The 15,414-nt window shown below is 48.0% G+C and overlaps 1 protein-coding gene across 1 annotated transcript; it reads left to right on the forward strand.

Annotated features, from left to right (window-relative positions):
* Positions 1–35: 35 nt before the first annotated feature.
* MRPL37 (mitochondrial ribosomal protein L37) lies at positions 36–13,326 on the forward strand. The gene is made up of 7 exons (XM_017669042.3): positions 36–456; positions 3,699–3,879; positions 3,974–4,089; positions 6,656–6,841; positions 7,880–8,037; positions 11,094–11,297; positions 13,098–13,326. Exons 1-7 carry the CDS (start codon positions 111–113, stop codon positions 13,173–13,175), a joined length of 1,269 nt encoding a protein of 422 aa, XP_017524531.1. The 5' UTR covers positions 36–110; the 3' UTR covers positions 13,176–13,326.
* The last annotated feature ends 2,088 nt before the right edge of the window (positions 13,327–15,414 follow it).

The raw sequence follows: 15,414 nt of genomic DNA on the forward strand, positions 1-15,414 counted from the left end.
TGGCTGCCACTCATAAAGCGAGCCTCAGCGCCCAGCCCCTTTCGTTTCCAGCAGGCCTTGCGCGCGGGAAAATGGTGGCGTCCAAGTGCAGTTCCTGAGACTAAGTCGGTATGGCGTTGGTAACGGGGCCCGCTAGGCGGGCACTGGCTCGCCCAGGGCGGCTTATCCTTGGGGGCTGCGGGGCCCCGAAACGCAGGGCGTACGACTGGGGCGTGCGCTCCACGCGGAAGCCCGAGCCTCCTCCCCTGGACAGGGTCTACGAGATCCCTGGACTGGAGCCCATCACCTATGCGGGGAAGATGCACTTCATGCCTGGCTTGGCGCGGCCAGTCTTTCCTCCCTGGGACCCCGGCTGGACGCACCCAAAGTTCCGTCGCACGCCTCCGATTCACGAGCATCCGCTGTACAAGGACCAGGCCTGCTACGTCTTCCACCATCGTTGCCGCCTCCTCGAGGGTGAGGCCCCTGGACGGGCGGGAAGGGACGTTGTTTCTCTGCCTAGCACCGACACGAACCACTGTGGCTTTGAACAAGACATTGAAACTGTGGGTCTCCGTTTCTTCGTCTGTAAAATGGGACCGTTAGTGATTTTCATCTTCCGAGAGTTGTGAGGATTCAGTGGGATGTAAAGAGCTGTGCTTGCAAGAGGGGAATTAGATAGTTTGAGCGGCAAAGTGAAAGACCTAGTTCCTCGGCCTACCCCGTCTCTAATTCTGTGTGGGGTTTTGGGCAAGTGGCTGAACCTTCCTGAGCTTCCATTTTCTGTGAAATGAGTGGTTTTGACTAGGTGGTCCACACTGACCCTTTCAGCTCTGACGCTCAGGTGTAGTTGTACATTTACGAAATAGATGGAGAAAGATTAGAGTGGGAAGAGGCAGCAGAGTGCTTATCTCCTGGCCTATATCATCATTTTACAGGATTGGTAAATGTGACAGAGGGAAGTCATTTGCCCACAGGCGGACCGTGGGTTAATAGTGAATCTGGTTGTGGATCTGGTTTCTTGAGTCAATGACCTTTGTGAAAGGTCAGAGCTGAGCTGTTTTCAGAGAAAGGATCTGAACCTAAAAGCTGCTAGCCCGCTTCTGCTCCCCTTTCACTCTCACTGAGAACAGATTAGAGTGACTGAGCCAAAACCAGTCAATGTATCTAGAGCTGTGCCAGAAGTTATTTTCCAGAGTCCGTGGAAAGGCTTGTTTATAGAGAGTCCCTTCTCATTCTTCCTCCACGTTCTTCCTTAGTCCTCAAATCAGGATGGGGCTAGGGCTTGTTCTGAAAACAAAACAGTTGAGGTAAATGGGAGCAGTATTTTCCAAGGAAAGAGACCTGGCACGATTTGGGGACTAAGCCAGAGAATAAATCCTGGGTTTGAAAAAAACTTAAGTCAACTGGCTGGCATTTTGAGCTGCTCAAACCCATTCCTGAAAGCTGAGTTTCCAGCCTTTAAACACTTCCAGTGTCTGCACAGGGTGCTGGAAGCCCTCACAAGACTTGGTATCCTCTAGTGACTCTGCTAACATTACCATGTGGAGGAATGCATTAGTAATATTTTAGAAGTTAAGGTTACACTTGTTTGACTTACATTCACTTGACCAGACTGAAAACATACCCTGTGCTTTCACCATAAACAAAGACGTTTTGTGAAGTCTGTAAAAAGCTCTGCAAGATACAGGGCTAGTGAAGCAGACTGGGGTAATGGAGAGATCATGGGCTTTAGGTTTGACAGAATCAGGGTCTCCTCCCAGCCCCATCACTTAGAAGGTATGTGACTTGAAGCACATTCCGTAGTCTGAATTTCATCCTCCATTCCATGAAATCCCATCCATCTTGTAGATAAAGCCCCTGGCAGTGGGTAGATGGTGATGCTCAGTAAATGGCAGTAAGCATTATTACATTTATTCATATACTAGTGAACCATAAAAATCTTAATATTTATCCACTTACAAGTTTAGGGAACAATGGCCATGTCTGGACTAAAACCTGGGCTACCTGACTCCCAGGCCAGAGTTGTTTCTACTGCACGAGAAAATCCAGAAGTTACATTTCTAAATGTTTGTGTTTCTGATATCTTAATGAGCCTTCAAGTGAAAAGTCTATTGCCTTTTCCCAGAAGAAATTGCCCAAGGGTGTCTCTCCCCAAAGTGTTCTAGGCTCCCTTTAATCCCAGACATAGCTTTTCAGATGAGGATATGCCTGAATCAGAGTTGTGTTTTTCCAGCTGGGATGAGTAGCCTGCCAACCAAAGCAGTCACCAGTCCTCTGTCAGCTTGGGGCAACAAGCAATGAAAAGAATAGTGTTAACTGATCTGAAGGTAGAGGACTTGTAGGTGGACTTAGGCAGAACTTAGGTCCTGGGGCTGCATCTGTTTCTCCCTTAGGGAAGCCAGATCTGGGGAAAGTGAGGTGAGGGGATTTTGCCTGGTTACCACAGCAGAGCCCATCCTGCTTAGAGTAGTTGACATTCCTTAATGTTTAAAAACTAAGTGGTTTGAATCAAATCTGTTTTAGTTTATTTATACTATGTCTTTTCCTGAAAAGCATTTTGGGCATTTTACAACATATCCAGATTAAATAAAAAATAGGTAGGTTAGGGGATCATCACAAAGGAAAAATAAAACAATGAGGTGAATACAAAAAATCCATACAAAATCCAACTTGCTAACAGAGACCCCCAAATTTGGCTCTCAGCTTGCTAGCAATCAAAAAATGGTAAAGGGACAGTCACCTGACTGGGCCAATTGGCCTGTTTCTGTAGTTTTATTAGAATACGGCCATGTCCACTTGTTTACATGTTGTGTGTGGCTGCTTTCATGCTACAGTTTCAGAGTTGAGTAGTTGTAACAGAGACTCTACGGCCTGGAAGCTGAAAATATTTACTGTGTGGTCCTTTATTGACCCCTGACACAGGGGAGAACTTCATTTAAGCAGTTCACTATGTCCATAAGACAAAACAGTTCTGAACCCAGGAAAAGTGCAACCTTCCTGGGTTTCTGAACCTGAGGCCAGAGAGGTTCAGAAGGTCCTCAGTATGATCCTTTTGACAAATAGAACAGTCTGTTTCATAGGGCATCTTCATAAGAAAATCTGCCTATAAAATAACTCATAGAATCTCAGAGATATAAAAAATTATCTGTTTAAGTGCTCCCAAATCCAGGGCTCCTCAAATTATTTCTAGAAATTATTTCTAATATTTCCAAAAGCTATTACCCCTGATAGAGCAGCATGGGCTTAATCCTGGGCCCACACCTGGTAAGTGAGGTGTATTTGCTAGACATGGACTTTTTCAGTAAGGGACTGGGGTGTGGGTTAATAGAAGGGATCTAGGTTTTGAAAGGTTGGCATCCATTGATTTAGTCCCATGGTTTAGGGTCTGTCTGAATCATGTGGGCAGCAGATAGACCCCTGCCTGCAAGATTCAGCCCTATGATCTCAGTCATCTTAGCCACTGTTTAAATTTTTCCCTATCAGGCACCCACCACCTCAATCAATTATTGACCATCCTTATGTAAACAGTCATTCCTGAAGTTGAGTTGACATCTGGCTCTCCTAACTCTTCATTATTAGTTCTGGCCCCTCAGGTATCACAGAACAAATCCTGTGTTTCCGTCTAGGCAGACTCTTCCCCATGATGTTACCTGGCTTAAGCATCTCTTCCTGAATCGTCTTCTTTTTTTGTTTTTTTGTGACTGACTACCATGAAGGTGTGAAGCAGGCCCTCTGGCTTACCAAGGCCAAGTTAATAGAAGGCCTTCCCAAGAAGGTACTTAGCCTTGATGATCCAGGGAACCACATAGAGAACCAAGATGAACGCGTTTTGAATGTGATCTCTCATGCTCGTCTCTGGCACTCCACTGAAGATGTCCCCAAGAGGGAGACCTACTGGTAAGTTTCCCCCAAGTCAGTAAGATTTCCACTTGATGGATCTTGGAATCAACCTGTTGCATTATATCTCCAAATGTCTCTTCTTTTCTCCAAGCCCAGTCATTGTGGACAGTCTGATACAGCTGTGTAAGTCCCAGATTCTCAAGCATCCTTCTCTGGCAAGGCGGATCTCTGCCAAAAACTGTATGTTATCCACCACCTGGAATCGAGGTTGGTCATCTTTACACCTGAAAGCCTCAGTCTGTTTTTATCTTTCTACTCTTCGCCCCACCACCAGCTCACATCCTTCATGGTCCAATTCTGTGGGTGCTCAGACACACCCTCAGTATCATTAGCCATGGCCCAACCTTTTTTGTTTTTAATCACTTCTTCCTAGACTTAATTCAGCCATATCCATTGCCTGTTAGTGCCTAAATGTTGAATGTAAGGGAGTAATAAAGCACATACAGTCTCTGCCCTCATAAAGCTCATACTCTGTTGCAAGAGCCTTCTTACCCCATTCATGCTTTTCTCCTTTTCCAAATCCATTTTATGCATAAATACTAGAGTGATCCTTCTAAAATGCAAGTCTCTTTATGTCCCTCCCCTGTATCAGATTCTTCCCCATCTCCCAACAGCATAAACCATTTATCATGGTATCTAAGGCTGTCTGTGATTTGGCCACCACCTAGTCTTTCTAGTCCTTCTCCACCCCGCTTCATCCTCATACCCAAAATTTACACTTAAGCCACTTGCAGCTTTTTGGCGAAGCTTTTACAGCTTAGTGCTTTTGCACATGCTGTACATTCTGTCTGGAATGCTCTTTTCTACTTCCCTTATTTGAGTCCTCAGGACTAACTGAGGCCCTTTTCCTATGTAAATCTGTAGGTTAGCTATTTCCTCTCTGCTTCTTATGCCTTCTATGCCTGTTTTTATCATAGTACATATTACACTGTCTTATAATTAATATCTTCTCTGGCTGCCCCAATAAACTGAATTTCTGGTGTCAGGGACCATGTCTAACTCACTTTAGTCCAGTGTGTCTAACACATAGTAGGTGCTGCCTGAAGGGATGGGTGAGTGAATACCAGATCTCAGGTGTTTCAGGTAGGGGTGGTGAGAGTACCCAGATGTCCTAATGGGTAGAATCCTTGGGAAGGGAAACCAGATGTGGAATAATTGGGGACTTTCAGGACATCTTGGTGAGGTTTCTCCAGCTTGCACTGTTGGGTATGGACTTCCTGGCAAGGAGTCAGCTTTGCAGAGGTAATGGCACCACTAAGGAAATTAGTGAACCTCATTAATAGAGGAGTACTTACTGGCCCATCATCAAGTATTACCTCTAATTAAGCTGCCCTATTTGGAGCTGTCACTGGAGGAGGGATGTGGAGGGAATTGAGTTGGAAACCACGCTACAGTGGTCTGGGGGGAGAACCTAAAACCCAAGGTTAGAGGTCCAGGCATATTTATCTTCCTTGCAGATTATGTGAGGAAATAGGGAATACTTGAGAAAACTATTATTGAGGTGTGGATATGATGTATTTTAACAAGCAGATCAGAGTACCCATACACAGATGTAGTATCTGTTTTTCACATACCCAGAAAGGGAAGCCACATGCTAAGTAAATGACAGTGTTGGCCAAACCAGTTTTTAGATATACAATAGCATCAGCCTTGATCTGTTACCATCACACTGTGGTTTAACTATTTCTAAAAACCCAAGCACCTTTAGAGGAAGATTGCCTCCATGGAGAATTCACAGGAGGCCATTCTCACAGGGTCTTTGCAGGCACATCTTGCCTGGTGGTGGCATGCAGCCTTCTGTAGGGCATCTGCACAAGTTGACAGTGACAGGCTTGCTGATTAGTCAGATTTGAGTTTGTTTCCTTTTATCTATTTCTCCATGTTGCAAAAATGCTAATCTGACTTGAGAGAGACTTTCTGACTAGCCTGATTTTTTTTTTCTCTCAGCTGTTGAAAACGTGGCCCTTTTCCTGGGTTTGATAGCCTTTCTCTGCAGCCTCCAGTCTCCATACTTCTCCCTCTCCATCCCTCCTTCCCTTTCTTTGCCTGGCAGACTCTTACAGAATGGGTTTCAACCAAGTGTAGTTTTGCCCTCCAGGGGAGATTTGACAGTGTCTGGAGACATTTTTGATTGTCATAGCTTGAACTGGGCCTGTGGGGACATTGGTAGGGGGGAGGTTTCTACTGGCATCTAGTGGGTAGAGGCCATCCCAAGGGATGCTGCCAGACATCTGTAGTGCACAAGATAGCCTACCTCTCCAACAAATTATCTGGTCCAAAATGTGACTGGTGGCAAAGTTGAGAAATTCTGCTCTTATTCACCCTTCAGAAGCTAGTTTGAAGGCATTGCCTCTTTCAGGAAACTTCCCAGTCCTCCCAGAGGAAGTCAGTTTCTCCTCCTCTACTGAGTATGGTTTATACTTTTGTTGTAGCACTTACTACCTGTAAGGACCTTGAGGGCAGAAGGTTACTCTCACTCATTTCTGGGTCCCCAGCTTAGAGCAGGTGTTTGGGAAGATCTGTGTGGGGCAGCCCTGAACCTACAGAGACCACCGGGTCTGAGAGTTCCCTGGAAAGGAAAAACTGCACAAAGAGTGCCTTAGTCAGTCCTCCTCTCAAGAATCCCAGGATTAACATCTCAGCCAAAGTGATTAGGCTGAGCAGCTAGGAAAGCTATAAGACATGAGGAGCATGGCAGGATGAAGGCTTTAGCCTTAGCTGGGCTGAAAGAAAGCTTTGAGCCAGTAAACTAATCACGTTTCTCCACCTTTAGAATCTGTGCTCTTTCAGGTCCGTGGTTCTAGTGGAGTCCAGCTGAATGCCAAGGATCCTCTGTCCCCCATTGCCTCCAGAGAGGAGGTTGAAGCTACTAAGAATCATGTTCTTGAGACTTTCTACCCAATATTGCCCACTATTGATCTTCAGGAATGCAGTGTTTATGATGTGAAAGATGACACAGGTAAGTATCAAAGCCTTTGACTTTCAGGCAACTTGGAGATGTGGTCATGTTTTTTCCAAAGGGAAAGGATAGATTGAGTGCTTCCTATGTGCTAAGCACCTCGTGCATTTTCTCCTAAGAACCATGTAGCAGCCCTGTGAGACAGGTACTATCACCCCATTTTATAGGCAAGGAAACTGAGACTCAGGGAGGTTAAGTGAGTACCGTGAATTAGTGAAAGTGGGTGAAAAGGAAGAAGAAAGAAGCTGGGAAAACATAGGCTCTAAAAATCTTAAGAAAGAGACCTGGCTTTCCTGTCTGCCTCAGTCCTTGCTTCAGGTACTTAGCACATGTCAACACCCAGCACTCAGCTCTAAGACAGGTACAGGAACAGAGGCCAAGCAGAGCCTGCCACTGCCTTTGAGGAGCTCAGTCTGGAGGGAAGCCTACCGAAGGTTTGCTCAGAGCCATGCAGGGGGAAAGAATAATGGCCTGGCAGTGCCATGGCATAGATGAACAAGTGCTGGTCTCAGCTCTCAGCACCAGTATTGTGCTGAGGAAGGTCATTTGTTGCTAATAAAAAAGTACTGAGTTTTGTAGGTAATTTGCTTTTTAAAGAATAATCACCATACATTTCAGGTTATCCTTGTACTAACATCACTGTCTTCTGTGTGCTTGAATGCAAGAGAAAGGGGTGAAGTGAGAGCTAGCATGTAAGAAATTGCCTATAATAGATTGATCAACATTTTCTGTAAAGAACCAAGTAGTAAATATTTCAGGTTTTACAGGCCATATATGGTCTCTGTCACACTACTCAGTAGGCATTATGTAAATGAGTAGGTGTGGTTTTGCACCAATATAAACTTTATTTTCAAAAACAGGCAGGGGACCAGATGTGTGCAGGCTGAGGTCTGCCAGCCCCCAAGCTGTAATGATGTTGTCTGCCTTGAGTGAGTCTCCTGAGTGCCTGACCCTGAGCTCAGGTCAGGCGACTGTCCTGAGGCTTTGGGGCGGCTGATGAATCGTGTCCTCCCTTCCACATGATTATGTATTTTGCAGGATTCCGGCAGGGTTATACTTATCCCTATCCTCACACCCTGTATTTCCTGGAGACAGCCAGTTTACGACCACACCGCTTTCAACCAGATCAGCTGCGCGCCAAGATGATCCTGTTTGCCTTTGGCAATGCCCTGGCTCAGGCCCGGCTCCTCTATGGGGTACGTATGTGGAGAAGACCACCTAGCTGCTTTACATGGTGTGGGTCTCCAGCCTTACACTGATCAAAGAGAGAAAGGAGGCACAGGAGGACTCCTTGCTTGACTGAGGAGTCTTAAAGAGAGGCACTTCCACTCACCCTACAGAGTGAGCTGATATCTGCCAGGGGCCTGCCTGGCAGATGTGCTTTTACATAAAATACCTCATTTGTTGGTCATAGTGGCCCACAAGGCTTCTTTGTGATTGCCATTTTCCACATTATGCCAGTGAATCACAGGGAGGCCAGGGAGCTTGTCCAGCACTTCATGGCAGTAAGTGGGGAGAAAGGATTGTAACTAGGTATGCCCCACTTCTAAGGCTTCAGTTTCATGTGGTCCAGCACACTGTGTCTGTTCTGTAGCATCAGGACTGGCTCCCACACAGGCTCCATTGGGTAGGCAGGGGGAAGTGAAGCAGTAGAGATGACCCAGACCTGCCTGCCAAGTCAGGATGGGTTCTGGGGACCCAAATACCACTTAGAGGTGGCCCCATGATTTTAAGGGGAAGTCTCAGTGACCTAGATGGTGTAGAATAGGGGCTGAGTGATTGTCACACAGAGCTACCCAAGATTGGCCTACGAGAAGAGGCTTCCAGGGAGGGGATGGCAGTCTGGGTGCCCCTGAGCAGTCCTAGGACACCAGACCCCTGGCTGTGTGTGTTTATGGCCGGGGAGCTTCTGAGAGCTGTGGCCAGCTCCCAGGGCTTGGTTGGAGCCTAAGGCCCTCCTGGAGGGGTAAAGAAATTAAAAATGTTCTGTTTCCCATCCTAGGAACTGGGTGGGGTTGGGGAGGTGTGGTTAGCCAAATGAGACAGGGAGTAGAATGTATCTTGCCCATATTGAGCATTTGCTACATGCCAGACATTTAATTAGGGTTTCTGTATCAGTGGTTCTCAAAATATGTTCCTGGATTAGTAGCATGAACATCATCTGGGAACTTGTTGGAAATGCAGATTCTCAGACCCACTCCTCTAGGCCAGCTGCATCCGTAACTCTTGCAGGGTAGAACCCGGCAATCAGTGCTGCATCAAGCCCCCCAGGTGATGCTGGTATAAATTCAAGCTTGAAAACCACTGCACTAAGATTGAGAACCACTGCATTGTTTAATTCTTGCAGCAACCTCCTCTGCAGATACTATGTGCTTCGTTGTACGCATCAAGTAACTGAGGCTCAGGGAGCTAAGTAGCTTGCCCAAGGTCACAAAGCTAAGAGATTAGCATCTTTATGTGACCTTCCTGTGTCCTTCCGATCTTTGGAAGGGTATCTTTATTCCCATTTTCTGACTATATTTCTTGAAAAATCTGGAAGGTTGGGTAACTTGCCCCAAATCCATAGCTAATGAATGGGAAAGCAACCATTGGAGCCCTGATCCCTCCAGCTTTGAAGGACATGCTGCCTCCCAACTCTGGGGCAGTGGAAGGAGGCAGAGATAGTCTCATGCCAGGCCCCAGGCCTGTAGGCTCATTGTAGCTTCTGTGCCAGCTACTGCCAGTAGAGCATAGATAGCAACGCTGTTGCTAATTGCCACCCAGTTGGGTAGGAGAGGCCTCCCCATCTCCAGGTACAAATTATTCCTGGGGATGTGAAGTTGAGCAATTATGGGAAGAGCCTCTGTGTAAAAGGTAAAATTGCTGAGAAATTTATGTACTACCTGCAGTTTTATTGATCTGTAGAGGGAGGTAAGAGTCAATACAGAATTCTCTGCTAACACTTAGAGGTACTTTTCTTTTTATTTATTTCTTGTGCAGCTAACAACAGGTATTTCTAAGGCCAACAGTCCCAGTGTGGCCCACAGTGAGGTCTGACATAGCTACTCCTGATGTAAGTTTCAGCCCTGGAAGGGTGAAGGTAGGCAGCTTTTTTGAATCAGAGATGCTCTGCTTCATGGAGCCTGCATGTTGGATCTTTGTCCACTGGGCAGCAGTCACCAAACTGGATTGCTGCAAAAACTCAGGAGGGGAACAGAGGATTTGTCATCCCAACTATTGAGGACACTAGTGAGGGTAAACAGAGGTTATTGTCAGATACAGGGGTGTACTATGAGGTGGAAACCAGAACAGAAGGGTTCTAAGTAATTTATTAGCATGGAGTCTGATCCTGGCCCACCTCTCATGGGTAACTTGAGCAAATTATATCATTTCACTTCAGTTGCCTCATCTGTTAAGTGGGTATATACTGCTAGATTTAGGAGATTAGAAGAGACTTTATGTAAAAGTGGCATCATGCCTGGTACATGAGAGGCCTTCAGTAAATGGTTGTTGGTATTATCATTACTATTATTATCCACCAAAGGGCACTAACTGATAGTTAGATGTGTTGACTAGTGAAATCCTCGTTGCTGACACAACAATAGGAGTGGACGCTTCTGGAAGCTGACACATTTTCAGAGTTGCATTTTGAGTGCAAAGCCAAGGTAGGAAGACAGCCTGTAGGCTTAGGGCATTCCAGGCTGCCAGGCCCTTAGGAGCAGGTAGAAGTGGGAAACAAGTGTGTCTAGTGTTAGCCAGTCTGCGCTCTGAGGCCATACATCTGTGTGACTTCAGACAAGTCACTTGCCGCACCGAGTCTCACTTTCCTCACCTTTCAAATAGAGTGAGAACTGAATGAGATTATATTCATTGGCCTTCCCAGGTGATCCTTGATAGAGCTGATGTTATTTTTGTCACCACCAGGTAATGCCATGAGTTTGAGGGTTTCCCATCGTTAATCTCCTGGCTCACCTTCCTGTATTATGCCACTTGCCCAGTAATCACCTCTCAATGGCAGGAATTATTACCATGTTCAGGTTGAAGAGCAGGCACCCTGGGGCCACAAGGCCCTTAGGCCAGGCAGAGCGAGCCAGGCTGGGCGAGGGACGGAAGGTCTGGCCTCGGACAGTGCCCTGAGCTCACTCGGTTTCCACTGCCCCATGAAGTGGAGTGGGCGTTTGCTCTAAAGGCCAAATCTAGAATCCGCCTGGCCTGTGCTGCTGCTTGCACCCTATACTTTCTCATTTGATTTACTTGCCCTCTTTCCCCTCAGAACGACGCTAAGGTTTTGGAGCAGCCGATAGTTGTGCAGAGTGTGGGCACTGACGGACGTGTCTTCCAGTTCCTGGTGTTGCAGTTGAACACCACAGATCTGGCCTCTGATGAGGGCATCAAGAATCTGGTCTGGGTGGACTCAGACCAGCTCCTCTATCAGCATTTTTGGTGTCGACCAGTGATCAAAAAGAAGGTAGTTGTGGTAAGTTCAGCCGTCTTCAGCCAGGTGAAGGACTATGGCCGTAGCTCCTCCTACCCAGAGTGAGCCAGGCAGGGGTGAAGGGATGCTCCTGAGTGGGGCCCTGGCTGTAGGTGCTTCAGCCCCAGGACCTCTGCCTGGAGGCACTTTGGCCCTGCCCGTCACCTAAAGCAGTACCTTCCACCCTGGGCCCTGCCCAGCTCACCTCCCACCTCCCTCTGTGCCCTGCCAGGCCCAGCCCTCCCCGCTCCCTCCTCCGGTAGCCCCACTGCTTAGGTAGCTCAGGATCTTAGCTGATGCCACTCCCTTTGCATAGGAGGTCTCTCCTTTCTTTCTCCCTTCCCCCTGCCCCATTTCTCTCTTGTCTGGCCCTCCTCCACTTGCTCGTCCAGGTTTAGCATAAGAACTCACCGTCCCACTTCCAGCCTCACTTCAGTGCCTCACATGGGATCCTGTGGCTCCGTGCCCCCCATCCCAGCTCAGTCCCACTGCTGTGCAGTAGGCCTGGGTTTACATGTGTCTCCTCCATCAGACCCAGCTCCAAGCTCCTCCAAGGCAGGCCCACAATCGAGGCAGTCATTCATTTCATTCCACAGGTGCGGAGCTCCTCCAGTGGCATTGTCCCTGCTGTACGCCCCGGGCTCAGCTGAGAGCCCAGGCCTGTGGTCTGTGCCAGGGGGTGGCGGCAATATCTAAATAAGTTGGTAATTCAGTGTCTCAGGCAGTGATAAGCACTCTGAAGAGACATGAAGCAGGATCAGGGAACGAGAGAACGGAGTAGGGACACTGCTGGATCTGTGTCGAACTGTGTCGTACGTCCCACACAGGGCTGAGGTGATGCGCTCCACAGAGTTGCTGAGCCTTTGAACTGTATCTGCATGGCGGTTGTAATCAGTTCTCAGCATCTATCAGTGTTGTTTCTACTCTTGAAATGCCTCCTGGGTCTGGGCCTTTCTCTCTGCCTCTCATCTGCCAGCCACGCCAGTCAGCTTAGTCATGCACTCTCTCACCCCTTCTTGTCTTGGGGTTCTCTTCCTTCCGGAGCACTAACACTGCAGACCCACCCTGGTTTGGTCAGACGCTCTTCCTGCCTCTGGAGTTCAGCTCCTGCCCCCACCTGCCCCCTCCCCTCCCACATGGGCCCTGCCTCCGTCCTTGCCCATTCCCATCCCGGCCGTCATCTGTGCTTCTGTACCAGTGCCTGTGCTGGTCTCTGAAGCCACCTTCCTTTTCTTCCTGGCCCATTCTACTTGCCTTTTCTCATTCATGGTCCCATGTACAGAAGTCAGAGTTAGTTTTTCTTCTCTGCTTTCTCAGCATCTTTTTCCTACTTCTGTTGTAAGGCCTGTTGTCACCTTTAATCATCACTGTTTGACTATCTGGCTGTATAAGCTCCTTGAGGGCAGGAACCAAATTCAGGTCACTGTTCCATTTCCAGCACTGGGTGCAGGCCCACTACAGAGACAGAAGGCACCTGATGAGTGTGGGTGGTGTGAGTGAGGGATCATTGTCCCTGGGAACTAAAGGGGACAGCAGGCCATTTGTTCATGGTTGAAGGGAGAGGAATTAGGGATCAGGGCAGTGCCAACAGACGATTTGGCTGAGAGGTGCTGGGAATGCTTCATGTTCTTCAACCCAGCCCTTCAGGCATCTCTTCAGTGCCAGCTCCCCAGTGTCCCTCTTTGGTCTGTGAGAGAAAGAAACAATTATCCAGGCACTTAGGATTTATAGAAAACTGACCTTTGTTTTAATTGCTGTCATCAAACCTAGTAGCAGGATCCTAATGGGCTGTGTTCTTTCCAGGAACCTGTTGGGCCGACCGGTTTCCAGCCAGAGACATTCAGGAAGTTTTTAGCTCTGTATTTGCATGGTGCCATGTGAGCCAGGGACCATTCTGAGGCCTGAAGCCCCCCCGCCCCTTCTTCCACAGAAGATCCTGCATCCTGGGTGGTACTGGGGCCTGCCAGGTACCTTTTGGTGTTCTTTTGGCCCAGTGGTCTGATGACTTTAAATAAAGAGTCCTTCCAGTGCACTGGAGCCTGTAATTGGTGTGAGGGTGCTGTCTGGAGGGGCCACCCACCCGTGAGCCCACACTGAGCTGTCTCCCTGTATGAGCAAGCCCTGGAGCCTGACCTGCCCCAGGTTAAGCCCAGCTCTGCCCATAACCCATTTTGTGACTTTTGGTAAGGATTTAATCTCTCTTGAATTTCAATTTCTTTACCTGAAACTTGGGGCTAATATAACCTACCTTGTATTGAAGACTATAGATCATGCTACATGTAGAGTTTTGCCATGTAGGTACTCTGTGATGTCACAGGTCTTACTGGATTATCAAAATTGTGGACACATTCCACAATGACTGCAGAAAATTTGAATAGAATATTCATTGTAGATTCCTCACTAGTGTCTGTGTTTCAAATAACATCAAGTCCTGCTCTGGACCAAGCACTTTATACACAGATTCTTGTCTAATCCTGACACAGCCCTTGTAAGGTAAATGTCATTTCCATATTCAAAAAAGTGTTCAGTGCCTGCTATGTGCCAGGCACTGTTCTGGACCCTCAACATGAGGCAGTGCAGACTGTGTGTGGAACTTGCCCAAGGCTACACCACTGGTGTTTTAAGTCAGCTTCCTTAGGCAACACTTTGAGATGGAGATTTGCAGGTGGAAGTTTGGGGAGAACCTTGAGGCTCAGCACTGGTGGAGGAGACTGAGCTCAGTGGATTGGCACCTGAGGCCTGGGCCAGTTCCCGGTTTTGTAGGCGCTCCAGAGGTGAGGTACTGAGCCTTTTTGCAGATGCCTTGGCCTGTCTCCAGTCACTGGACATACACTGCTCCCGAGAGGGGCAGACACCTTGGGTTAGGTGGCTTTGTTGGGCTGAGTGCAATTCTCAGAGGGCCTGCTGGGAGTGAGCAGTTAGCCCCGGACACTTTCTGCTACTGGAGGATCTCTTGGAGGAGAGACCTGGGACCACATGTTGCAACCACTACAGCTAATAATGGGCAAAGCAAGTCCAGCCTGTGCGTCTCTGCTTCAGGCTGTGTTCCTTCCACTTTACAACTCACCTTTTAGGCTTGGGATTGGGGGAGTGGTGAGGCCAGGCTGAGCATGGAGGAGTGGGGAGTGAGAGGGTGAAGCAAGCCTGAATCGTGAATCTGTGGGATGGAGACCGTGAGTAAGTGGACAGTGGGCAGATGACTTTGCTGCTTGAGGGCTGCCTGAGTGAGGACATTCCTAATGGCTGGCTTTGATGTGTTCCCTTTGCGCCCCAGAGCTAAGCTGCGGAGCCTGACATCCGTTGCACTGTCCCTCAAGCCCCTTGCAGCTGGTGTGCAAGTGAGGCAGGCAGTACTGATGGTGTTTATTATCCCCCTACAGATGAGACAGGTTGAGACCATGTAGTATCATGTGAAGATCTGGGAAGCTGCTCTGTGATGACAACTGCCTGCTTCCCCAAATCCCAAATGCCCACCTACTTCACTGCTGACCACCTGCTTAAATCCCCTTCCTTGTTAAACACAGCAAGGGAGGAAATACAGAATGATTTTAAGGCCCTGTTTGGTCTAACGCCTGAGACTGACTAGCCACCTAGTCAGAGTGTGTCTGGAGGAAGCAATAATCAGTACTGTGTGAGTAGAGGGGTGGCGGATGTCACTACGGGTGTAAAAGTCCCACTACAGGGACTTGGACTTGTAAGCAACAGACTTTGGGACCAAAATTTTGACACTGCCATTGTGGACATATGTGAACATATTTTTATCTGGTCATATATTTAAGCATCTTACTGATCCATTAGGAAGTTCCTCAGTTCATTTCCAGCAGACATCAGTAGCAAGGCAATTACAGCCTTGCACTAGGGAGAGGCCACGTCCCAGAGCTTCCCATATTCCAGCTTCCCTCTCCGATCCTGCAAAATGGGGGTAAGGCACCTCCCTTTCAGATTTCCCTCACTTTTGGGTCAACAGGTTGCATTTGACCAAGAGGTTTTAAGTAGATGGATCTGCAGGTTTTCAGAGGCACTATGAGAGTGGGGTCGCTTTGGGGGCTACTTTAGGCTGCTCTCTGTCCTCTCCCAAGGCTGGCTCAGGCTGGGCCTAGAGTGGGTGCTTGTCAGAGGC

Source organism: Manis javanica, chromosome 4, assembly GCF_040802235.1.
Source record: "Manis javanica isolate MJ-LG chromosome 4, MJ_LKY, whole genome shotgun sequence".
In the NCBI taxonomy this organism is placed as follows: domain Eukaryota; kingdom Metazoa; phylum Chordata; class Mammalia; order Pholidota; family Manidae; genus Manis; species Manis javanica.